Source organism: Eublepharis macularius, chromosome 3 (genome assembly GCF_028583425.1).
Source record: "Eublepharis macularius isolate TG4126 chromosome 3, MPM_Emac_v1.0, whole genome shotgun sequence".
Lineage (NCBI taxonomy): Eukaryota > Metazoa > Chordata > Lepidosauria > Squamata > Eublepharidae > Eublepharis > Eublepharis macularius.
The window spans coordinates 40,758,319-40,785,291 of record NC_072792.1 but is presented as its reverse complement, the minus strand read 5'-3'; the positions used below and the strand labels follow the sequence as shown (position 1 = coordinate 40,785,291).

The following is a 26,973-nucleotide window of genomic DNA, read 5'->3' as shown; positions in this document are numbered from 1 at the left end:
AGACCTCCTGCTTTCTTAGAGATGGAGTAATATACACTGTAATTGAATTATTTGGTTTTTTAACATTTGCTAAGCTATAGCAATGAAGAAGGCTGATATATGACAACATTAATGATACAAGAACACAGATGCTATGCTATTGTCAAGTAGAATTCCTGTGACAAACGGTATGTTTTTATATATTGTTGAAGGCTTTCATGGCCAGAGAACGATGGTTGTTGTGGATTTTCTGGGCTGTATAGCCGTAGTCTTAGCATTGTAGTTCCTGACGTTTCGCCAGCAGCTGTGACTGGCATCTTCAGAGGTGTAGCACCAAAAGACAGAGATCTCTCAGTGTCACAGCATGGAGAAGATGTTGCCAGGTAATTTATATCTACTCAGGAAGGTGGGTTTGGGCTGAGTCATCCTGTAAGAGTTTCCCAGGTATGTTTTTAATTTAGCATTAGGAAACTTTGAAACAGTATTTAATACAACTTCCATTTGTCAATTTCTGTTTTATAGAACTTTATATCTCTGGGAAAGTATTGCTCTCCAAACGTATCACATAAAAATCAAAACAAAAATACCTTCACTTATCTTTCTCATCATGACATGACACCAAGAATTCACTGATTCTTGATTCAGGGAACACTGATCTGTATCCTATACTAACAGTGCAGTGTAGGATCCTAGTCCTAGTGTAGGATCCTAATCCTGTTTAGGAATGCACAGTTGGAAGCCTACTCGCCTTCTTGGAAGTCAAGATTCAGCCACAGATATCATATTGCAGGTAAAAAATGGAAAGAATAACTTGCAACAGTAAGCACTGAGTATATTGTCTGCGACTCAAGCAAGCTGTTGAGAAAGAAAATAAAAATGATGAAAACCAGCTGCTAAATTTATAGTTCCTGTAGGAGACAGGTAGCTGGAGGCAAGGCATATATAAGCAAATGTCAAAATGGCTGAAGCTGATCTAAATTTGGCGAACACTGTAACCTTTGCTTGACTCAGTTATTGTAGATGACATTAGTTGAAAGGCCCATCCAAATGAGATGACATGGAAGGTCAGATGAAATAGTTCAAGAGTAGCTTTAGCATTTTCCCCACTTGAGGAAAGATTTCATAACTTCAGTTATCAGTGTTGACAACGAGTCATACCCATGTTTCTCTCCATTCCCATATGAGAAAACTTATAATTTCATAAATCAGAATAACCTGTTTCCTTCTTAACTTCCAAAAATCTTTCTTTAGTATATTCTGTTTTCCCATATAATGCACAGAAGACTGACTATCAAAATTGAAGGCTGTATCAAACTAGTATATTTTAATCTGAACAATGGGGAAAGTAATAACCTGAACACAACCACATTTCAATCAAAATATTACTCATGCATAAAAAAAGAACAAAAAAACTTCAGAGGAATTTCATCACCAACTTCAGTTTCCTGAACTCAAACAGAAGGGCTTTAAAAACCCACCAGAACTATTAAACAGAGAACCTGAGAACAACTGAGTATTCATATTCCAGGGGTCAAACCAGATGAAATACTGGAAGATTGTCAAAAGAATCGTGTGTGTGTGTGTGTGTGTGTGTGTGTGTGTGTGAGAGAGAGAGAGAGAGAGAGAGAGAGAGAGAGAGAGAGAGAGAGAGAGAGAGAGAGGGATTTGGATTGGTGCAGCAGTCTGTGTGTCAGGAGGAGAGATAACCTTTTCCCCCTGTAATTTTTTCTTGACATCAAACAATCCTGAAGATGTTAGTGCACTGTTGGCAAAAATATACAGGCAATATAAAAGACAATATTTATGATGTTTAAAAAATCATTTATTTATGTGCCAGGAGCCAGTTTCTTGACTAAAAATTGTAGGATATAAGTATCTAAAACAAACAATTTACCAAGAAAAATGTGCTTGAGAACCTTTCACAAGGATCAACCCCACCTGCTTTTTCACTTAGTCTCACCCAACTCTATTCCTCTTTACATCCCCCATCCCATATGGATTATGTCCATACCATCACCATGATTCCCACTATAGCCTTTTTGACTAGTGAAAGAGGATTCCTCCCTGTTTTTCACCAGAAGAAAAGCTGACTGGATCCCACCCAAAGATTTTCAATCACTTTGTCTGGTTTGGCCCTCAGATACAATTTCTTATTTCAAGTCACATTTCAGGATTACCTTCTAAGAATCAACATTCTCTAGAAATTAATTATTTCTCCTTATTATTACAAAATGCAGAGCTCGGCACTTATTGTCTCTTATTTTGGAAATTATGATTAAGTAAATGGAAGTACTGAATCTCTCTAATCTTACATTAGTTTATATCATTCAATGGCCTCTTGAGCTCAGGGAAAGTTATGTCAGAGAAAGTGCAAAGTGCTGGGATTAAATCTGTGACAGGAAGTCTCATTTAAATAGTGATGGGAATTCTACAGAGAATGTTCAGAGTGCCTTTCTCTCTGTCTTCTCCCTGAGAGACACCCTGGGTCTTTATGTTAAGATGGTTAGAGTTGCATAACACGAGAGAGGGGGGGGGTAAATATAATAAATAAATAGTTTCAACACATCAGGGATTTTGAGTTCACCACAGAAATCAAAGCTATGGCACTTTTTATTTTATTTCTATTAATATTGTATTGAAGATCCACACCTACTGAGGACCAACCATACTTCAGCAATAGAGGGCAGCGAGGTCTGTGGGCCTCCACAGACAACCTGTGAGAACCAGTGTAATGGCCTGAACTGTGGATTATTAATCAAGGTTGTGTTCTACAGAATTAGTACTAATATGGTTGTAAATAACATATAGACATCATGGATGTGATGAAGCCGAGTAACCACTGTGTTCTTCCTTGCCGGAGGACCACAGACATGGCGGCGCCCAGCTTCACATCACCAGTCAGCTGTGGTGCAATGAGATCCTCAGTGGCTCCCAGCTTCAACCTGTGCCAGCCCAATAGAGGTGCATCTAACAAGGAAGAACAGAGGCATGGTGCCCGTGCTTCTCCTCACTCGCCACAGTGACACAGGAAAAAGCCAGCTGTTGCTGGGTCTTCCTCACTGGCAGTACCATGCCTAGCTGGCAGAATGAAGCTGGGTGCCACTGTGCCTCTCCTCACCTCCCCCCTGCCACTGGCTTGCTACATCTCCATGTAGGACAAAGAAACAAAAATATGTAAAGAGGAAAGGGATGAATACAAGACAAAGGCTTTCTTCCCCCCACCCTGCCTCCCCTGCAAGCTTCAGTCTCTAATTGGGGCTTCCTTAAGTCCAGTACTCCTGAGTTCCTCACCTGTCCATTAACGCCCTCCCCTCTTCCCCTGCTTACAAGTTCATTTCCTAGTTTTTGCTGCATTTGTAAGTGCAGGGCATTTGCAACTTGGGTGTTTGTAACTCGAAGACTTAAGAGTGTTAGACTGTGGTCCATGGTATATATCCTACCTTAGGCTCGAGGAAGTTCCTCATGGTTTGAAGCTGTCTTCCAGCCTATGTGGCTCTTCTATTGGAGGAAAAACTCCAAATTCATTTGGAGGATGATTCTTACTTGGCTGTGCGAGCTTTGGGAGGGTGTGATGGCTAGAGCCTGGTTGTCACTACTTTTGTTTTAACTGCACAGCCACTGATTTTATTTGTGGGGTACTCCTGTTAAAGGGGGAAGGAGAAGGAGGGAAAGCTGAGGGGGAGACACTCTGGCCTCTACTTTCCTTCTGTTTAAAGCCCAGCCCAGACGCCACAAGGCCCATATAAAGGGGTACACATGCTTTTATTAACTGGATGGTGGCTTGTAGCTTTCTGTTCCCTGTATTCTCTGATTTGTGATCCTAATAATGTAGTGCTTGATAGTGAGGTGACCACAAATCCCTTTCCCATAGCTATTTTGACTGGCCATATAGCACACAGATGGAACAGAACAACAGATTTATTTACAGAAAATAAATTATAGAAACACAGATTTTCTGTGGAATAAATAGTAAGAATAAAGGTACAACTAGCTCACACTTCACTCCCTAGAAGTTATGCTTTTACCCCACTGGGAGTTAACTGGTTGGACTTGAGCCTAGGTTAACAACACAACTGCTGAGGGAAAAAATTAATGCATTACCCCCAGACATGTCTCCTCAGCATATACGGCACCTTTGTAGCCTCTTTACCACAGCTGACAGTCTGACAGGCTTCTAATCAAGTACAAGGCTGCCATTTTAAACTTTCAGAGAACCTGGCCTCAGTACCAGAAATACCAGAAAAGATAGATTTTGGATGGGCCTTTTACAGTGTGCTTATTTACTTCTTTAAACAAGTTTCCTGCCCTATCCTGACCCCAAAATCCTGACTAAAAAGCCCAAAAGAAAAAACCTAACTCAGCTTATGCTCTTATCCAGAGCTGTCTCAAGGAAAACGTGTCAATGCTCCCCTTTTTAAGCTGAGGTGGTTCATCCCCCACCCCCATCTAGGGAAGTTCTAGGGTCCCTAACTAGCTGACCAGTCTGTGGGGCCTGCTTAACAACAACAACAATAGTGTGCTTATATACCACCCTTCTGGTCAGATTAGTGTCCACTCAGAGCGGTGAACAAAGTTAGTATTATTATTAACTCCACAATACAGCTGGGGAGCTGGGGCTGAGAGGAATGGCAGTAGTGGGAATTGAACAAGCAGAGTGCCGATTTGCAGTCCAACCACTTAACCACTATGCTACAATATGCTTGAGAGCAGAGCCCCAGGATTGGTTCAGACTCCTGGAGATAGGTGGAACTTTGGGGATGATTAGGTCTTCAAATGTTTCTCAGCAGAGTGTTAGTATTCGTTCCCATGGATTTAAACACTGACAGTGATACATTGTAATATATTTTAATTGACTGATACACGGGTTAAAAAATTATAGAATGCCACCCAGCAAGTCATGACTAAACCCCTCTGATATCTATAGTACTTGTCACAATTCCATTGCTTTTAATGAGACTTAGTCACAACTTTTGCAAGATTGAGCCCAAGAACCAAGTCTTTAATTCATTGACAGTCATAATAATGACATATGTGGTAATCTGAATGGGGTAGGTGGAGCCGCCAGCCAGCCAGCTGGCTGCTCTTGTACTTGAGCAGTCGCCATTTCAAGAGTTTGTTGATGAGTGTCTGCTGCTGTGTTCTGTACCTGAGCAAGGAAGAGGCTGCCAGCCACGTAAGGTCAAAAAAAAAAACCCCAAATGACCAGCATCATTTAACCAAGACTTCATTCAGGCCAATGTGATTCAAGCACCATGTACCACCCTTATAAAATACAAAAAGGAAAAATCAACTATGTATTTCTCAATAAAAAACTGCAGTGGGAAATTAAGTTGTCTTGCCAGATTGTACGATGATGTGAAGAATGGCTTCAGTCATCATGAGTTACAGGCAGTTTTGGAGGGAGGATCTTTGGGATATCTGGTTTGCCGATTCAGCCACCCCTTAACATCGAGTCGCACAGGGACTGTGATGATCTCTGCAACCCCTTGTAAGAACCCAGGGAAATAGCAGTCTAAATGGCAAATTGCTCAGGATTGCTTGGCAAATGTGTACCACCCCCTCCCCCCGGGCACCAATTCCTGTGTTTCCAGCATAATGCTAATTAAGTAATGAGCAGTGTTGAAAGCTACTCTTTGAACAATCTAAAACAAGATATTTGAACATACACTCAGTGCATGTTGCCTCCAATCCAAGTAGCAGTTCAACTAAAAGTGATCATCCTGAAAAATGGAAGAATACTACCTACCTCTTCCAGAGCAAGGTAAATGCGAGCTTCCTTGACATTTTTTTGCACTCTCTTCTGCTGATATGGGACAAGAACGGGGATGTTCACACTTCTTCCCTACCCATCCTTCTTTACAGTCACATCTTCCACAATTACATTGTCCATGACCTTGACAACAAAACAAAAATACATATTTCAATTCCCTTTCACTTGCTCTCTAGCCCTTGACACAGGCTGACTGATGCAGCTTTCAGAATTGCTCCCACACTGTTCACGATAATGTCCCCATCTTCCACCCATTTGCCTGATAAGATGACAATATGGCTGCGCAGCAACACCTGTCCCACATGGCTTTTGATTTTCTGCTAGCATTGCACATACCCTTGCAACCCAGGAGTGGTACAAAAGCAAACATACACCATTCTGGGTAGAATCCAAAGGTAGACTTATACAGATACCTTGAAGAATAATGTGTTTGACTAAACACACAAAATCTTGAGGGCAGAAATGTAGTGTTTTCTCTTTTTGTGGCACATGCAGTAGTGCAACGATAATATAGCATTTGTACTGTCTAACTTAGCTCTAGTTCTCACTAAGGAGATAAACCTGTAATTGTGTGGTATTGCTTTAGAAAGCAAGTTGAGGGCTCACATAATTGAGCAATGCTCCTTTTGCTGACATTTTAACAAGTGAAAGATTCTAAGAATCTTGATTCAGGTCTATTCAGTGGGGCTAACTCCCAGGAAAGCCTTCTTAGGATTGCATTTTGTCTTGTTTAACTGAATCTCTGTGTTTGGACATTGGCCTATGGGATGGATAATTCTGGTTGACCATAAGATTTAATGCTAGGTTTAAAAAGTTCTAATGAGATTGGGATTGGAAAATCGTTTTTGTTTTGTTGGGGTTTTTTTTAACAGAGAAATGAATGTAACATTAATTGTTGCTTGTGGTGTACAAATACTTCTCTGTGGTGTTTCAGAATTCCCACAGAAAGCCTGTTATATGAGAGACAATAGCAAGAAAAAAAGATAGGCTAGTATTACAAGGATGGTACAGATGTGCCAGCGAACAATTGGCTTTACTGCCTTGGTTAATTATGAGAAGGTAGACTGTGATAGGCTATAGCATAAGGACTTCTTTCAAGACATTTGCCTAGCTTAGCAACAGACAAAAACATTGATGTGTCAACTACAAATGAGTGCCATGCTTCATTTACCTTGCTCATCCCTTCTTCTCTTCTTTTTCTTCCATTTTAATTTCTTCTCTTTCTCCATCTATCTTTTTCTTCCCTATCTTTTGTTTCTAAATATGCTGACTGCAATATCAGCTTAATAACAATGCCATCCTAAGCATTTGTAAGTCCATAGAGGTCATCGGATCTAGAAGGGTCTAACTCTACTTAGGATATAAGTTGTTGAAAGACTAGGCCATGTCTCAAATATACTGTAACACTGACTACATTTATATAAACAAATATACAGTAACATTGATTTTACAGCTCTGAAGATAAAAGAAATCTTTTTTTTTAAAGTGTCTTTGCCATATCGTATTTAACTCTTTAAAAGTTAAAACCCATTGTTCCCATCTAGGGGGGCAGGATAGGAAAATGAACCCCTGGACTTATAATCTTTCCAAAATCCAAGCTCTTGTTCAAGTTTATTGCTTCTAGAGATCTATCAAATGTTGGGACATGCTTGCTGCTCAGGAATTAGGCTGGGTGCTTTCCCTCAGAGATTTCCCTCAAAGAAAATACTATTTAAATGAGACTTCCAGGCAGAGATTTAATCCCAGAAATCAAAAACAGAGTTTACAATGCAGGTAAAGGAATGAGGAAATAATGGGAAGAGTTACACACGGAGAAAATACTATAATAGGAGAGAACCAATAACTAGGCCATCCCTGTATCTTAGCAACAATCTCCAACCTCCTCACTCAGTGTTATTACCAAAGTAGTACTAACACCATCTAGGGATGCTGGAACACCCACTGGTCTGGTTCTTCTTGTTCACCGGTTGCAAACAGATACCTGGTTTTTCAGTGATCAGTTAAACAGTTTGGTCCCCCTTCTGAACTTTCAAAACCTGTCCCCCAGCTGTCACTTCCTCCAGCTACCATTAGTCTTCTTTGCCTTTTCTCATTTTACACAAATTTATACATGCAGCAGCAGTCACAATGTGGTGACACAATGCACAGTACAACTTTAAATTTTCTTCCTTTTTTTAAAAGAAGCCCCTTCCTGTAACTAGAACACTAGCACATTGAAGAGAAGGGTTGTAGTCTGGTCTTCACCCAGCTGTGGTAATTTTCAATTTATAGAAATTATTTAACATAAATAGATACTCAAAAACGTAACTCCCCCATATGCAGTCAGAAGTGGAACAATCCATTCTGCCACAATTTTGCAACAACCTCAGGAATTAAAGGGTTTACATCAGTGGGAAGCAACTAGAGCTGATTCTGCACATGTTGGATAATGCACTTTCAATACACTTTCTCTATTGTTTGAGGTAGATTTTTTGTTCCGCACACAAAAAAATCCCTTCCAAATGATCTATACAGAGGCTTGGAAGTGCATTATCCAACGTGTGCAGAATCACTCTAGGATACACATACAATGTTCATACAGACAATTGTAATGTGGCATGATAACATATGTAACTAGAATAATGTCTTTCAGAGACTCCCTGGTTTGGAAAGCATGTGACATGGACTTCTTTTCTGCTGAGAAATTCATTAGGAGTCAGCCACTCTGTTATACACTAACTAGATACTACAGTTTTGCAGGAGAAAACCACTCACCAAGATGAAATGAAATCTCCAGAGAAACAAAAATCTCTGAAGAAAGCTCTCTCTCTCTCCCTCTCCCGCCCTCTCTCTCTCTCTGTGGAGTAAAGACTTAGCAGCAGGACTTCCAGCCCCTATTGAATGAAGTCTTTAAAATAACTGGAGGCACTCCATGTAGTTTCAGACAAGCACTTTATCTGTAAGCAGGCTTTTTTATGATTCCCAGTTGGTTAATCCAGAGACACAGGCTTTCCCCTATCTGCACTTCTGTCAATTAGGCAGAAGAAACATGTTGAGAAGCTTCTTTAAGGAGTAAGTTTTGTAAAACCACCAGCTCTAGGATTCTGGTATTGTGACTTAGGCTCAATAAACCCTGTGGTATTTTGGCTGATAGTCTAAAAAGCCTAAGACAGAAAAAAATGTACATATTCATGTTGTTAAGGGGGAAACAATCATGTACAGCAAATGACAACAGTATGGCTGATCTATCTGGCAGAAGGAGAAAGTAACAATATTTATATTGTGTTTTTTGAGAGTTCAAGACAATCCAGAAATCATTACAAACCTTAAGTTAATATAACTAGGCTCATTGGTGGGGGAAGGGAGTTAAGGCTGAGGGAAAATTAGAGGCTTGCCTTGCCTAAGTAATAACTGCGCTTATATACTACTCTTCTAGATAGATTAGTGCCTCACCCAGAGCAGTGAACAAGTTAGTGTTATTATTATCCCCACCATACATCTGGGGAGCTGGGGCTGAGAGGAGTGGCTTACTCAAAGACACCTACTGAGCTCATGGCAGTAGTGAGATTTGAACCAGTAGAGTGCTGATTCACAGCCAAACCACTTAACCAGTGTGCTACAGCAGCTCTGTAGTTCATGGATGAAATAAGAGAGGCAGTTCTAGTTCCTACTTTAGGTCACAACTAGAAGATACAGTGTCCTTGGGGAAAACCTTGGAAAGCACAATGCTGCTTGGGGCCACAGTATGGAAGACCCATGCACCCCGCACTGTTTTTCAAGAGCCTAATTTGTTCTTTTGAAAAATGGCACGGGGGGGGGGGGAATAAGAGTCCCTCCTCCTCCCAAGTCACAGTTTCGAGCAGGATTGGGCCTCCGCAGCATTTTTAAAGCAAGAGAATTCCTGCTGTAAAATGGCTAGGGCAGCCCCAAGTTGTCCCTGAGGAAGCTACATCATCTAGCTATGCCTTTAGGCAGGGCTGCATAGCAGCTCTCTTCAAGTGAGCATATTCAGTGTGCTTTGCAAACCTAAACAGAGTTAGGCCCTTCTACATCCATTAAAGCCAAGGTTGTTGGCAAGGTGTAACTCTGCTTAGGATTGCACTGTTAGTTACACGGAACAACTTTCACAAGGGAAACACATCACTGTTGGTCTATATGATGCTTCATGTGTATATTAGGAGGGTTCTTTCTGGAGAGACGGACACAGAAAAGTGTTATAATTAAAACTAAAGGATCATGTTTCAATTTGAGGACAATAAAAATGACGGTAGTTTTCTAGTCAGTGAAAGCAAGACCTAAGCCATTTTGAGCCACTGAGGCTGGTTAAGGCACGCCATTTTTATGCTGGAAGATACAGTTTGGGGTTGTGTCTTTGTCTCAGTCCCCTTGAGGCAGCTGTGGCCATTCTAAACCAATTTCTCTTAGCCACTGTCAAGTGGCTGAAGCTGAACAACTTCAAGTTGAATCCTGACAAAATGGAGGTGATGCTGGTTGGCATAGAGGGTATTATACTCCCTGATGTTGATGGGGTCCACTTGACTCTGTCTAATTCATTGAGGAGTTACATTCAATCTGGCATTGATATTAAAGAAACAGGTCATCTTAGCTGCTAAGAAAACTTTATTTCATGTTCACTTGGCTCAGAATCTGCCTCCCCATCTTGACTAAATCAACTCGGCTGCGCTGATCCATGCGGCAATAACCTTTCGGCTTGACATTTGTAACATGCTTTAGATGGGGATGCCTTCGAAGCTTAGTTTGGGAACTTCAGGTGGTGCAGAAAACCATGGCTTGCGATGACCACAGCACACATATTAGACTTATTTTTAATGTGTTTCATTGGTTGTCTGTTAGTTTCCCAATTAAATCACCAGTACCTTATATTGAACTTGGAAATTAAGAGACAGCTCCTTCACGGCCTGGGATGCATGTAGGACCTCTTCTCCTATTATGTTCCATTATGACCACTCCATGGAAAAAGACCTATTAAAGACTTCTTCCTGTAGGCCAGCAAGGATGGCGTGTACTGTGTGCTTATGGCGGAGCTTTTTCAGTAATGGCCTCTATGTGGTGGAATGGCCTTCATGAGAATATCGGAGGCTTTGCACGGCTGAGCTATTTCAGTGGGTTTTTCTATGGATTTTAATCTATTGATGTCCTGGGTGGATGGGTTTGGTCAGCTTTTTTTTCCTGGAGTGATAGAAAGTGACAGTGCTATTATGACTTTTATTAACACTGTAATCTACCTTGAGTCTCTGCTTGGAAAAGGGTAGATTAAAAATGTTATAAATAAATAAATAAATTTCTAAACTTTCTCAGCATGTATTACAAAGTTGCAGCCAAACCTCTATATTTCAGTCTGTTCTCAACTTGATATGTGGGTTTTGGCTTTATCATAGCACGCTTGCTTAGCAAGGTAAGGCTGCAATCCTATACGCATTACACACTAATCTGAAAGTAAGTTCTGTTGACATCAATAGGATCCAATTTTGATTAAATATGCATAGATCCAAAAGTTCTTATGGCCCTTGTTGGTCCTACAAATGTATTTATTTAACACATTTATTTAGATATATTTATATTTCACTTTTCTCTCCAATGGGAACCCAAAGCAGTTTACAACATTGTTCTCCTCTCCTTAATTTTATCTCCACAACAACATTGTGATGTGGGTTAGGCAGAGACAGAGTGACTGGCCTAAGGTTACCTAGTGAGTTTCAGTGACAGAATGAGGATTCACACTCCAGTCTCCCAGATCATAGCCCAGCACTCTAACTGGTAGATCATGTTGGCTCAGTTAATTTTGACAAAAATGTAGAAGCCAGCAAGCTTTCCCACTCATCCTTAACCAATTGTCCTCTTTACTACATCCATCATTCCATATGGCTTTTGTCCAAGCAGGACACATGTTCCCCAGCGTATTCTTTTGGGGTAATCAAAGGGGATCCCTCCTGTTTGTTTCACCAGCAGACAAAATGGTTGGAGCCAACCCAAAGGGTGACTGAAAGTCTGACCACATGGGGGGAATCCAATTTTAAATAAAGAAATACGTCCCACTTTAATCATACTTCTTTCTCTTTGGTTTTATATATAATAACAATTATCAGATGAATGTGATCCTCCACTGTGAAACCCTTACCACTAGATGGTGTCAAATTGTGGAGCCTAGCACTTCATTCTGTGCAGCAAACAACATATCCAGCCTCAGATCAATGTCTGGAAACTTCAGTAATTCATGATCCCTCATTGCTATGCAATTTACCTTCACTAATTTCCTTTACCTGAACAGAAATCATCTGAGTATCTGTCATAGAGTGCCTTGCAGTTTCGTTCATCGCACTCACAAGTGTCTCCATGAATATCTCCCCAGTCTCCAGTTGGGTCAACGTCATGACACGTACACTCACCGCATACACAGGTACCTAAAGAAGGGAGAATTGGTATGGGGGGGGGGATCACAAAAGGTTAAAATAAGGTCTACTGAGATGAATTAAGAGAACACTGATAATTTTGGTGGCACATGGTTTTTTAATGTATGCTTATTAATAGAGATGGGCATGAACCACAAAAAAACTGAACCATGAGGTTCGTAGTTTGTGGGCTTTCACGAACCAGAAGCCACGAACTGGCAGGAACTGGGGCAAGTTCATGAACCAGTTCGTGGTTCGTGGGGTTTAAATGCCCCTTTCTGGCTGCTTAGCAGTGGCAGGGAAAGGGGCATTTGACAGTTTAAAGGGCCCTTTCCTGCCTTGCAAGGGGTAGGTCCCTTTAAACTATCAGCTGGCAGGCAGGGGGGGGGAATCTTGCAAGCGGCAGGAAAAGTTTATATGGCTATTTCCCTGCGGAAATGGCCATTTAAACTGCCCCTTTAATATGAACCAAACGAACCAGTAGACCAGTTCATGGAAGTTCACGGAAACGAGCTTCCACGAACCACTGGTTTGCAAACCATGAACCGGGCTGGTTCATGGGTTTTTTTGGTTCATATCTGGGTTCGTGCCCACTTCTACTTATTAACCGTCATGGTATATAGCCAATTCAGTTTGCATCAGAACTATGTGTATGTAACATTATCCTCTACAGGTGAGAAGAAAATGCAAATGGTACCGTCAACACAATGCTGTAGTGGCAATGGTAGGTTGTGTATGTGTGTGAACCTTGCTGATTCCTTCAATAACACTGGGCAGTGACAAGAAGTGGATGCTCCCTTTTTTCCTTGGGATCTTTGATTCCCCTCTCCTTAAGTAGCATCATTTATCTAATAGATATGGGTAGGTCCCTGTATGGATCAAAAGCTGCACATGAGGGATGCAAGGTCACACAGGGCTCAGGCATATGTTTACGCAACCCTAGTGTAAAAATTCTGATTTGCAGAACAATTCAGAAAGTTGGTTGTTGTGGATTTTCCGGGCTGTATATCCGTGGTCTTGGCACTGTAGTTCCTGACGTTTCACCAGCATCTGTGACTGGCATCTACAGAGCTGTAGCACCAAAAGACAGAGATCTCTCAGAGATCTATACAGCCTGGAAAATCCACAACAACTATCGTTCTCTGGCCGTGAAAGCCTTCGACAATAACTCAGAAAGTTAATTTTTTTTCATCAAGGGGAGAGGGGCTCAAAACCACTCAAACAGTAAAAATGATAACTACACAAATGTGAATGTAACTGGTGGAAGGGCAAAAACCTTCAGGTAGTCTTTGAGGGTACTGTGGAAATCTGAAATTTTTCCCAGTAAAGAAAAGTGGTGAAAGTGGAGGGCTGGTGGGTGTCAGAGGAACAAGAGAATTTGGAGGGAGGGTGGAGACCTGATAGGGGCAGGAAGAGCAGGTGGGCCAAAGAAAGGAAAGACTGGACAACTAGTTGGCTCTAACAGGAAATGGTGCTAGCATAACTCAGGCTTACACAAACACAAATGTAAGATAAATGGGCATACGGGATAATTGGCAACCTGAGCACTCCCTCCCCCACTTAAGATTGCACTGTAAAAGAGTCATTTGCAGTTTTACTGTAACTTTGAGATAAGCATATGCTATTGACAGGATCAACCAGGATGATCCTGACAGTATCATTTATCAGTTGACAAAAAAGAACCATAACTAAAAATCATGTTACTAAATAAATGCTAAATAAAAGACACAGCTGACCATTAAAACCCTTGGAGAAGGAAAAGGTTGTAATCAGGCACTAAAAAGATAACAAAGTAGGTGCCTCTCAGATCTGTCTGGGAAGACAGATCCATAATTCCTATCCTGGGTTGAGAGGAGGGGCTAGCAGGTAAGGGGAATCTCCATTCTGTTGCCTTCATCCAGTATTGCCTAATTTCCTTGTTGCTGGAATCTCAGAGTGCTCCTTTGATGTTCACCAAATGCATGGAAGGGAAGTCTGATTGGTTCTCTGAGGTCTTCTATGGACCAATGTGAATCAAGATTCAAATGTCAGGCAATTCAAAGAGAATTCTATGGAAGTCAATAATAAAAGCAATGCTAATTCCTTCTGTTTCTAAAAGAATAACTATCACGGTCTGGAGCTGCAGCTGGGCTTCCTTCTCAGCTTCACTGGTCCAGTGCAGCCTTTTCTACATGTAGTTCCATGACTGGAAGTTCAGACATATTGTTTAGCCCTAAAAATTATCAGGAGACCACTGACGTTTATTGCATCAAAGGTGATGAAGAACTGCAAGATTAACTCTTCCACTGCATGCTATTTCTGGATCAAAAACAGCCAGCCTAAAGTGACCAAAAGACCAAACAGGTACCTCTCTTGTTTTTCCCCCTGAAGGAAATTAAACCAGCCCAGCAGCCATTTTTGACTAAATAAATGGTGTGCAGGAATGGGGAGGAGTTTAAAAAAGTCTCTTCTCTTGTATCACGTCCCCCAATCCATTTTCATTTGCAATCACAGCAGTTTTTAAGGTCAAATCCCACATCTGGCGTTCCAGTTTTGAAACTCTGCCATCACTTGTTCCATCAAAAGTTGAGGGGTTGTTTGAAACATCAATTGATAAAGTACAACAAAGTATAGTTGGAAATGGAAATGGGGAGATATCCCGTAAATTACACAGAAATGAACATCTACGTAGAACATCTTTAGATCATAGCCACAATTATTAGAAGTAAAATTAATTTCACAGAATTCCTACCTGAAAGTAGTTACTTGGTGAAATCTATTGGTAGTAATGAAGATTCGTGTAAACTGATAAAAATAGTTAATAAATTTTTTCCGTATAAAAAAAATTCCTGTGATTTAGTCTAAATTTCCCATTGATATCACTTGTTATCGCATAAGTAAAACATGTCATTTGATGCAACATTTATTAATTGTTTCCAGGACTATAAGAACCATAAAAATGGTTACACTAAAAATAAATAAGCTTGTATTATTTCTATATTTCAGCCAGGATTTCAATTAAGATGAGAGTTTTCTAAATGCTCTCAGGATAATTAGATGCTCCTAATCTGGCAGAGCTTTGTCAGTAGAGATGTACTGAGGAGGTGAGTATCTATGGGACTTTCATTTTTACTTCACTATGTTCTGGGCAGGGCTTTTTTTCTGGGAAAAGAGGTGGTGGAACTCAGTGGGTTGCCCTTGGAGAAAATGATCACATGGCTGGTGGCCCCACCCCCTGATTTCCAGACAGAGGGGAGTTGAGATTGCCCTTGGAGGACAATCTAAACTCTCCTCTGTCTGGAGATCAGGGGGCGGGGCCACCAGCCATGTGACCATTTTCAAGCGGTTCCGGAACTCCATTCCACTGCGTTCCTGCTGAAAAAATGCCCTGGTTCTGGGCCATATCCAAAAGAATAACTCTTGATATTCTGAATATCACAGCAGATGAATGTAAACCAGTTTATTAAGCCCTGTTTTTCCAAAACAGTATCAAGCAGGAATTAATGATATCAAATTAAAATGTTTAATTACTGCCAAAGAACAACAGCATACATAGAAAGTGGACTCTGGTTACTATTTTTTTTTCAGCAGAAGGAGATTTGGGCTAGCCACCTCTTAACAGAAGGCAGTGAGGCTCGGACATCACGGCAGCCACATATTCATGCATTCACAAAATTTGCAGACTGTGCACTGTGGCAAAAACAGAAAAGCCCCCCAAGGCATCCTTGCTTGCTAAAGCAAAATCTTAAAATTTGATGAAATTTGAATCTGCCTTGAATCTCATCGGGAAAGGCAGATGAGTAAATGAAATCTGTATGAAATACATTTTCAAGCAGCATCGTATTACCATCTCTGCAGCAATAAATAAATAAATGAGTCCAGCAATAAGTAAATGTTTTCTTGAACGAAAGGGTATCTGCACTTGACGGCAGTGCCAACTGAGACTCTGGCAGCGGCATTGGGGAGTGGACCCTCCTTGAGGAACTCTAACCCCTTATTTCTCTGATTGGATGTCATTGTTATAACATCTCCATTTTCTGTGGACAGAAACCACCTTAAAGTGAAAGATTTGGGTACTGTAGCACCTTAAAGACCAACTCGATTTCCAGGTTATGAGTTAGAGCTCCTCCTGACTCACAAAAGCTCATACCCTGGAAATCCAGTTGGTCTTTAAGGTGCCTGTTATGACCTTTACTTTCTTTGGGGTAGATTTTGCCTTTAATCTTTCCCTTACACCCTCTGGGTAGTTTGCTGCCACCAGGAATATTATATTCCAAGATATTTTATTTAAATGTTCCCTTTGGTAACGTTCCTAAGCGTCTGGCTCCTTCGTGGTTCTATGTGGCCCTGAGGATAGGAATGGGGTATAGCAATGACAGCCACTCTGGGATATAACAAAACAAAATAAAACTTTTATTTAGTCAAGAAGCGTATCGGTTTCCTAAACGTAGTTCTCGGTTCTTAAAGTTACTTCCTATAAACTCATTTGTGTACTTTTGAGTTTATATATTTATATATTTAATCTGTTTTAAAATGTTGTGTGTATAATGCTTTTTATCATCTGAAATGTTTTAATGTTTGAAATGGTTCACTGTTTGCCACCATGATGAATCTGAAAAGGGTAGAAAATTGGCATAGAAATGCTTTAAATAAAATAAATTAAATACATAAATCTGGTGCTGATTTTTGTAGCCAAAAAGTGGGATATAAACTTCTAAATAAATTACATTATTAAGGTGACTCCCATTTTGAAGAATTGTGATCCTGGGTAATACATTTTTGCACATGTGCACACGCACATGCGCCCACACACCAGACTCTCCTCATACCATAGATCATAAGTTGCTTTGTTCAAGGCTTTTAGTTATGGTGCCCTTTTTAAAAGAGGTAAAAGGAGTTTGTTCAATAACGTGTAATATAATGTGCCCCTAATGCTTGGTAAATTACATATGCCATAAACTCACTGCATGCATCTGGTAATGGAGTTTTAAAAGTGAGACCCGAAATTATAAACCCATTAGAAAGTTATTGAAGATTAATTTTTTAAAATGAACTTTATCTCTCTCTATATAATGTGAATGACACACCTCTATTGCTGCAGATTTTTCCATCTGGAGATGTGCATCTCTTCTTGATCTCCCATGGGGTGATGTCACACTGGAGTTCACATTTATCGCCATGCCAACCAGCCTCACAGTAACAGTTTCCACAGTAACACTTTCCATGGCCTTAGCCCAAAACAAAAATTTTTACAGTCAGGAAGGATTTTCTTTATTCAAATATACATTTTTCTGTTCAATTTTTTTTAAAAAAGATTTTCAATATGGATGCATAAAACTTGTACCCACCATGAATCTTTCAATTAGTGGAGTAGTTTTGTTCTCTGTACCACAATAACCTCTACCATCATTAGAATAATTTCATTATTTTCTAGCTTTTTGGTGGGCCTGTTTTATTTCAGCAATAAATGAATCTGTGCACAATGAAGTCGTTAGGAAAACCAGCTAATATTCTTCTGAAACTTGCAAAAAATGCTAACATCTAATTGCCACCACAGACTCAAACTGGGGATAAAAGTTTAACATGCCATATGGGCATTTTACAGCGTTTTGACATACAATCATAAAAACTAAACAGCTGAACATAAATAAGATGTTAAAATTTTAGAGCAGAATCTTTGGTTAATTCAGACACAGTCAAGATCATTAAAGTATAAATCAATGAGAAAATCTATCTTCTTTGCATAAACATTGGTTGTGCCAACTACTAAGGGCTTCCCTACTATTGCCAGGTATCCTCAAATATTGAGGTAGCTTTCACACATTACTAGAAAGTGCATGATTGTAATCACTCACTTCCTGGATGTTTCTAGGAGATAAATTATTACAATACTCTAAGTTCAACAAAGTTTGGACTCAGTCATAGATGAAAAGATATGCTGTATATTTTATTATCTAGAACCATAGAATCAAGGATTGGGAAAGGCTTTAACTACTCGCTACTCAGTGGAGCAACATTTCTTGAAATAAATTACACATTTAGAAATTGTGACAAAAGTTTCACACACAGTGAACGTCAAGCAAATTTGGAGGGAATTTACTCAGGTAGTATACCCATAGGAATGTTATGGAAAGTTAAAAACAGTTTTCCAAGGCTGTAGTCAAATATTTCAGTGGGGTTTTTTGTTGTTGCCGTTGTCATTGCACATCTTCTCTACACTTAGAACTAGGTTTAGTTCTAATACTTTAGTTCAAATACTTTCATATTGGAGATATGAAAGTATTTGAAATGCTGGACTGGTTTTGCTCTATGTGTGTCATATACTCTCTTACAATGCATAACTGAGCAATCCACAGACAAGGGTCTCTCTAACAAAACAAAATGGCCTTGATGAGAACTGAACATACTCCAGATGGGATGAAATGTTGGGAACAGCTAAGATGTAGCTGAACGAAAAATGAAATAATAGCATTTTGGTGGGGAAGATTTTGGAAGGAGGGATTTTCTATGATGATAAACAGGCAGCAGAACTCCTTGTCAAAATTAGTTTCCAAACAGAGTTCCAAAGTATACAGATCTGCTACCCAACAGATTTTTTAAAAGAATATAGTTTAATTGTTAGCTATTGTACAGCCAAGTTTTGTGTAATGGTTAGTCTGACTAGGATCTGAGAATCCCAGGTTCAAACCCTCCAAACCCTGCAACTGAAGCTTGCTAGGCAACCTCGGGCTAGTCTCCGTTTCAACCTCACCTATTGCACAGGGTTGTTGTGTGGTTACCAGCCCCTGATGGGGGCTGGGGATCCCCTGCTCCCAGCCTCTTCCTCCACAACCTCTCACTCAGTTGGAAACTTTGGAGCATGAATGTGTCACACTGGGAATTACATCATTCCCAGCATGATGTGAGAGAGTTCCAGAATGCACAGGGTAAAGCCCCACCAACATGTCCCCCCATGACTTTCCATTCCCTGCCATCAGCCATGGCTGATCTGGCAGCCTTAGGTGGTTATTCTGAGGATAAAACTCAGTAGGGGAGAACAATGTTCTCTATAATACAGTTATCTCCACAGAAAGGCAAAGTCTACTTGCAAGTTAGAAATTTTCTGGCAAAATAATAATAAATTGAATAATAATTATAATATTTGCCACTTGGGCTGCATATTTTAGCTGGCTTGAATACAAGACTCCCCTCCCCCCCAGAAGAATTGGAAAGCTAGAGCTAGGCCTATATGACAATTCTCAAGGAGCAGAGAATTGAAGGCTAGAAACAGAAAGACCTGAGACAGTCAGGGTTGGCACACCCATTGAGGCCACGTAGGCAGTGGCCTCAGGGTGCAGGGTGCTGGAGGGGGCACCGGAGGAGGCGCGGGGGGCAGGAGCGCACGCCATGGAGCTGCAGCCTCCTAGCCCTCCTGCCCCGTGCTGCCACTGCTGCCAGCACAAGCCCCCAGCCAGGCGCAGCAACCGCGGGCAGGTGTCTGTGGCGGCGCAGAGCAACTGAGCGGGAGAGCTTGGAGGCCACCCGTGCACCATCCCAGCTGCCCACCGCAGTGATCGGGCCAGTGGCGCCCGCACACCCATGATGATGTTGCACGTGATGTCATCATGCAAGCCAGTGCGTGTGTGCGTGCACGCGTATGTGGGTGCCTGGCCTTCCGGCTGGCTGCAAACACCAAAAACCCTGGCGCTGCTGCTGAAGACAGTGTTTCAGGAGTGAAATTTTCCAACTTGTAGGATTGACTTTCTATGATGACAGGATGAAATCCATCAAAATTCTATGATGGTGCTGAATCCATAAAACCTTACCAAACCCAAGATTCAGAAATGACCAATTTTTAGCTGTCTCCTACCAGCTATAAAGCACCCTGCCATGAGCTGCAAAGACCTCATGCATATACATGATTAAGAATCTGCTAGACACCCATTTATATAGAGGGAATTAGTCCAGCTAACAGAAGAGTCAGTTGAACTTCAGCTGTTTTCTGATAACTGGTTTGCAGATATGAACCCTTTCTCAACAATGGCATAAATAACAGGGAAGGAATGTTTATACTGCCATGATATCATCTGGAAAATACCAAAATGCTAATTTTCCCTGTAGTAATCTCCTAATTGCTCCAGAATATTCATGCCCTGAAGTAACACCACGTTTCCTGTGTACTTGTTTTCTGTTAATTTGGTTTTTACTAACAGAAAATATCTTACACGCGTATACCTTCCTATAATTCTTCTCATTTTCTATAGCCAGCAGCACTACTATCACAAGGTGGCACAAAATCTCCAAAGAGCTTTTTGTCCCCCACCTCCTCTGAACAACACAGAAGATTACTTCTGTAAGAGATGATATTATAGTCTATTGTAACATTTACTGTATGCATCACCTCTCTTTTTTACGGCAATGTCCTTCATCCTTTCTTCCTTATATGTCATGCCTTGGACAGTTTTTGTTGTCTTACACAGTTTTTGTGTGTTTGCAGTGTTTTCCTGTAATAAGCTGGCTACGACTTGATGGCTCTTTCCACCACCTAGTCCTACTGCATTGTTTACTGGAGATCATTGCTGTCTGATTGAACTGCTCTTCATATTTTGTAACCCATCTTTCTTGTGTCTCAGTGAGAAAGGCGGGCTACAAATAAAGTTGTTATTAATAATTGTTGTTCTTATTCTTGATGATGATGACGGCGGTGGTGGTGAATACATTCCCACTTGACCATAGTTAGCTAGTTATGATGAAATTCATCTGAAAGCAAAGCAGACTTACAGTGCAAGCCTAAGCATAGTTACAACCTTCTAAGCCCATTCACTTCAATAGATGTAGAAGGGTTTAACTCTGTATAGGACTGCATAGCCAGTCACAGCTCATCTACTCCACTGAGTTTAATGGAATCAAATCATGACTCATGTCAATGGGAAATGGGCTCTTATTATTCATACAACTTCTTGCCATTTTCCAGAGTATGATTATTTGACTTTATGATAACTCTTATAAATATACTTACCTGTACACATCTCTCCCGTTTCTTCATCTATGCATTCCCTGTCGTCACATTCACAATATTTACCATGGATTAACCCATTTCCTTCTAAGTTGTCACATCTACACCTGCCACAATGGCAATTTCCTATAGAAATCAGAAAGAAAAAAATGGTAAAAAAGGGACATATATATCTAAGTGTAGGAAAGGCCATCAAGCACTATCTATTCTAAGCCCTTAAGAGAAGGCATGGTTTTATAGCCTAATGTATCTGCCAGATGTTCATTTGTTATTATTTGTTTCATTTTTATAACACTATTGAGATATACCTTTCCCAACGGCTCTGAGATTTCTCACCTCCTTCAGGTATGTATAGGGAACTCCTTGCTACTCACAAAGTTAGAATATTGTGCAGAATCTGATCAGGAGCCCTGCAAACTTAAAAGTCTCTATATCCCATAATAATAAAAACAACAACAACAACAACAACAACAACAACATTCGATTTATATACCGCCCTTCAGGACAACTTAATGCCCACTCAGAGCAGTTTACAAAGTATGTTATTATTATCCCCACAAGAAAACACTCTGTGAGGTGGGTGGGGCTGAGAGAGCTCCAGAGAGCTGTGACTAGCCCAAGGTCACCCAGCTGGCTTCAAGTGGAAGAGAGGGGAATCAAACCCGGCTCTCCAGATTAGAGTCCCATGCTCTTAACCACTACACCAAACTGGCTCTCAGTGCCACAGTGATTTTACTGGAGATGCACCAAAAGATTTCGGGAGAAGCCCACGTGCTGGACTTTTGCATCCCCATTTCTGGCATTTCAGTGAGACTTCAAAATGAGCTTCCAGTTTGGTATCTGGTTTTACAAAGAACATAGATATAGTACAAAACATAGGTTCCAGCAACCTCGATTTTTTTTAAAAAATTGCCAACACCCACTTCCCTTTCAGTCTTAAACAAATCTTCCATCAAACTCACACTGCATCCTGGATATATGAGTGGGTGTGTAACCCCTGTGAGGTAACTGGTTTAGCCCAGTAGGGTAGAGTCAGTAGCTAGAGCCAGGCTGCTGAGGAGGAGGCTGGTGGCTGGGGAGCTTAATAATAACTTATATGCTCTTATCACCTTGAATAAGGTAATCAAATGTTGTATGTGATCAATATGACTTAAAGTGGTGTATGTGTTTTGTGTTTAGTTGGTGTTACAGCGACTGTATAATTTTTGCAGGGCTATAATTCTCCAACAAGAGGACAGAAGCCTGGGCTACAGTTGCTTCGAATTAGCTTGGTGGAATGAGATAAGTTGAACTGCTTTACCTTTTCAAAGACATTGTTGGTTTAAAGTTTCTGTATGGTTGCACTTATGAGTTTAGTTAAAAAAAATAGTTGTATTAATTGTTAAAAGTTTTTTTAAAAAATTCTTTCTTAAACTTCTGTGAAATTTTGCTTTCTGAGCAAACTTAAGAAGCAAACCCATACAAAGAGAAGTTACAGGTGCCATCCTGATTACCAGTGCTGAGTTTTCCAGTTCCTCAATTCTTGCAAATAATCCGACTCAAATCTCCTTTTTGTTCTTGATTAATCTCCCACCTGAAGGGATGAGTCTGCTACTTACGATGCGATCGGCCCATCAAAATAAAAATCTCACCTGCATTTGAGCAGATGATATCTTGAGAGTTCTTGCACATTTCATTACTTTTCTTCCGTGTAAGATTGCAGGTCACTGGGTACTGGCAGGCGTCACCATACCAGCCTTCCTCGCATTTGCACTTTCCACAGTCACACCTCCCGTGGCCTAGATTAGGAAGTGAAGAATGTCAGGCTTTATCCATGTTTTCAAATCCACATGTGTTCACACCAAACCAGAATATTTTTTTTATTTTTAAACCATCAATAAATTGTTCTTAATTAAGTTTTGGGTTTATAAAAAATTCTTTATTGGAAACAGAGACAAATGTTCAGTTTATTATGCGGTCTTTACATGGCTTTCAACAAAGGAGTTGTCTGGAAACAACCGCACGGGAATTAAAATATGGGTGTATAAGGAGAACCTGACAGCTTCTTCAGCCTGATTGGAATTATGGCTTTCATTTAGAAACAAAAAAGTAAGTTTTAATGTCTTCTTACTTGAGGAAGGAGCAACATGAAAGAATATGTGAGGTTTCAGCTTCTGGCTGCTGGTGACACCCAGTGCAGCTGTTTTTCAGCCTCCTAGTTCATTGTCATTTCCTATAGCTTTGAATCTCTGAAGCACTTCATTCTTCTGACACCTCATAATTTATTCTTTCTTTTAGTGATTAACCTGTTTTAGATTTGATTCAGCTACAGGCTGTTAGCTTCATTTTGGATAGTCTGCAGGGCTCATTTTGAGGGGGAACGCACAGGAACGCAGTTCCAGCAGTTCCCCAAAGAGGTCACATGTCAAGTGGCCCCGACCACCTGACTCTTAGCTATTTTGGGCCTGTTTTGGCCTGGATTGGAGCTGAAACAGCCTGGATCGGGCCTCTGGCAGGTGGTGGATCACTCTCCCACTCAGTAGTGGCCTGATCCTGACCATTTTGTGCCCCTTTTCAGCCATTTTCAGCCCCTTTTTGCCATTTTGGGCCCAATTTTGGCCCTGAATAGCCAGGATTGGGTCCAAAACAGCCAGAATAGGTGATGTTAGGTGGTGTGGCATATGCAAATACTGACACACTTCCGGTGATGGCAAGAGGCATGGCATATGCTAATGAGTTATGCTAATGAGTTCCTCCAGCTCTTTTTCTACGAAATGAACCCTGATAGTCTGTGGCATCAGGTAAATTGTTGTTCCTTTCTTCACACAGTACCCAACATGAACAGGTGAGAAATGGTGGCCAGAAACCATTTTCTAGACTCGGGATATGGCTTTGGAAATGGAACTACATTTCCTCGATCTGTTTAACTCAAGCATTAACCATATCCCTAAGGGGATGAGAACTTTCTAGAACTTCTTTTCTAGAACTTTCTAGAATTTCTTTTATGTTTCGTTCTCCAAGTTTTCTTATAAATAAATATATTTTTGTGTTGCCCATATCATCTGTTACCCTGATTTGTTTATGGATTTGAAATTTTTATTCCAACTCATGCATTTAAAGGCTTTGCTATGCACTACTGGGGACTGAATGATTTGGTTTTATATGAGGCATTCCCAAATGCCTATGGGGATGAAAAGAAGGTCCATTAGATGTTCTAGCAGTCAATAATTTAAAAACAGCTTTATGCCTCTAGTTTCCTGGGAGCTTCATTTTCCTGCAGATCTTCAGAAATGTACAACATTGGTTGCTGTGTTGCAGTTCCTCCACCCCATAATACTCATTAACATTGTGGAAAGTGCATATTTTATTTCTCCTAACTTCCCAAGATTTCACTCAACCTCTACATTTAAGAAAAAATTAATTCTGTAGGAGAAACTATTTTTCTTTTCAAAACAAGCACAAGCACATACATAGCAACATCAAAAAGATGAACACAGGTGGAAAGAGTGGCCTACAGAGTATTTTTCATAAAAGGATAACCTTCCATTTTTTTTAACTTCAGTCGTGGTCAATAGTCTGGTCTTTACTGGTTCATGAAGATAAGCATTCTTTCCAGTGTTAAATAAAAATCCCTTGCTTATCTCTTTTCTTAATACTTTCAACAATATTGCAACTTAGCCTTCTTCTATTCCAGTCTCCCTAGCGAATTAGTAGCTCGATCTCTCTTGATAAAAGGAAGATGAGCCAATGAAAGCATGAAAGCCATTCTCCACCCCCCTCCAGTTCTTTAAACAGCAACTTAGCTGCCTAGGTTTCATAATCTTCTTTACCTGGTGGTCAGGCAGCCTTAATCCCTCACAGTCAATGGAGATAAGCGTTAATCAAAATTCAGTATTACACAAAAGCCCTAAACATTTCTATCTTTTAAAATAGAAGAACCTGTAAACATTTTCTCCCAGCATAGTTGTTCAGTCTGGCTAATTGCTTGATTTTATTCAAAAGGGTCACTGTGAAATAACGAATTTTTTTCCCCAGCAGGGGAATGCGGGTATACAACTATTAGCCATTACTTTCTTAGCTGTTCAGTGGGTCCTTTAGTACAGGCTTATTAGCAGGCAGGATTGGATCACATTAGGACTTAAAAAAAAATAAACATGCATAAAATTGCCTAATATTGAGTTAGTCCATTGAAGAAATTTTACACGGCTATGAAAGATGAAGGAGTTCATTCTTCCGTTTCATCATTTCTTTCATCTTTAAAAAATTATTTATTTATTTATTTGTCATTTATAGTCTGCCTTTCTCACTGAGACTCAAGGTGGATTACACAGTATGACGTTAGTACAATCAGTATCAAGTACATTTTAATACAGTATCAAGGACATTTCATAAACAATACCAGAGATGCAAGTTTAAAAGACATAGTTTTAGCAAGAATCCAATACAGAGTAGAAAAAATACTGAAGCAGAACATAATCAATTCTACGACGGACATTAGACAACATGGAGCATTGGTGGTACATAGGTGGTACACTATATTGTAAAGCAATATAGTGATGAAGTCTATGGTCCCTAACTCATTAGCAAAGCATCTGAGACCCCATTCCTACAATACAGCCCCCCCCCCATTTGAGTAAAAAGCCTTTTTTAATAATTCGGTTTTGCATCGTTTAAGAAAAGCCAAGAGAGTGGGGGCTCTTCTGACTTCCTCAGGCAGGTCATTCCACAGGATAGGGGCCAACACAGAGAAAGCCCACGTACGGGCTGCTGCTGACTTCACCTGTGTGCAGCCTGGCACCTGCAGGAGAGCCTGTTCAGATGAGCAAAGCTGCCGTGGAGGAACATAGGGAGGGAGGCGGTCCAGTAGGTATGCTGGATCAAAGCCGTGAAGATATTTGTATGTAATAACTTATACCTTGAACTGAGCATGGTAACGGATTAGTAGTCAACGGAGCCAATGGAGCAACTGTAGGATGGGAGTGATGTTCATGCTCCTGCTCACTCTTGATAACAGTTGAGCTGCAGCATTTTGCATCAATTGGAGCCTCCTAGTTAACTTAGATGTGAGACCTATGTATAGAGCATTACAATAGTCAAGCCTTGATGTTACCATAGCATGAATCCAAGTGGCCAGGTCAGCCGTGTCAAGATAAGAAGCCATCTTCCAGGCTAGAGTGAGGTTGTAGTAAGCATTTTTTGCCACTGCCTTAACTTGTTTTTCTAGTAATAATACTGGGTCCAGTATAACCCCTAGGCTCTTAACTGAGTCTGAAAGGATTCTTCAAGATCTCTACAAGCATCACTTCGGTCTTGTCTGGGTTCAATTTCAATTTGTTGTTTTTCAACCATTTCACCACAGCTGTCAGGCAGCGATCTAAGATTTCTACTGCATCCTGTGGGGACCTGGATAGCGAGATATAGAGTTGGGTGTCATCTGCATATTGCTGACACCCAACTCCATAGCTGCAAATGAGTTCTCCTAAAGGTTTTACGTAGAGGTTGAATAACATGGGAGATAAGATTGTGCCCTGCAGAACCCCGCAAGACAGTTCCCATTCCGGAGATAGTTGATCTCCAACGACCACCCTTTGAGTCCACTCCAAGAGAAACGATTTAAACCAGTCCAGGGCACATCCTTTGATGTCCACTTCTGTTTCTAAATGCCTCAACAGGATGGCATGGTCTACTGTGTCAAAGGCTGCAGATAAATCCAATAGAACCAATAAGGAGGCATGGCCTTTGTCTATATTCAGATAGAGATCATCCACTAATGCTACTAGTGCTGTCTCTGTCCCATGCCCTGGTCTGAAACCTGACTGGAAAGGGCCCAGAGTTATCCAAGGAGGTCTGGAGTTGGTCAGCTACTGCTCTCTCACTCACTT

At 40.6% G+C, this 26,973-nt stretch overlaps 1 protein-coding gene across 1 annotated transcript in view; it reads right to left on the bottom strand.

Moving 5' to 3' along the window:
- ITGBL1 (integrin subunit beta like 1) overlaps nt 1-26,973 on the bottom strand; it is a 288,986-nt gene that overhangs the window by 119,467 nt on the left and 142,546 nt on the right. The window contains exons 3-7 of the mRNA XM_054973911.1: nt 22,744-22,890; nt 21,116-21,238; nt 17,205-17,345; nt 12,010-12,150; nt 5,726-5,872 (exon numbers count right to left, since the gene is read on the bottom strand). Coding sequence (XP_054829886.1) covers nt 5,726-5,872; nt 12,010-12,150; nt 17,205-17,345; nt 21,116-21,238; nt 22,744-22,890 — 699 coding nt within the window. The remainder of the gene's footprint in view (nt 1-5,725; nt 5,873-12,009; nt 12,151-17,204; nt 17,346-21,115; nt 21,239-22,743; nt 22,891-26,973) is intronic.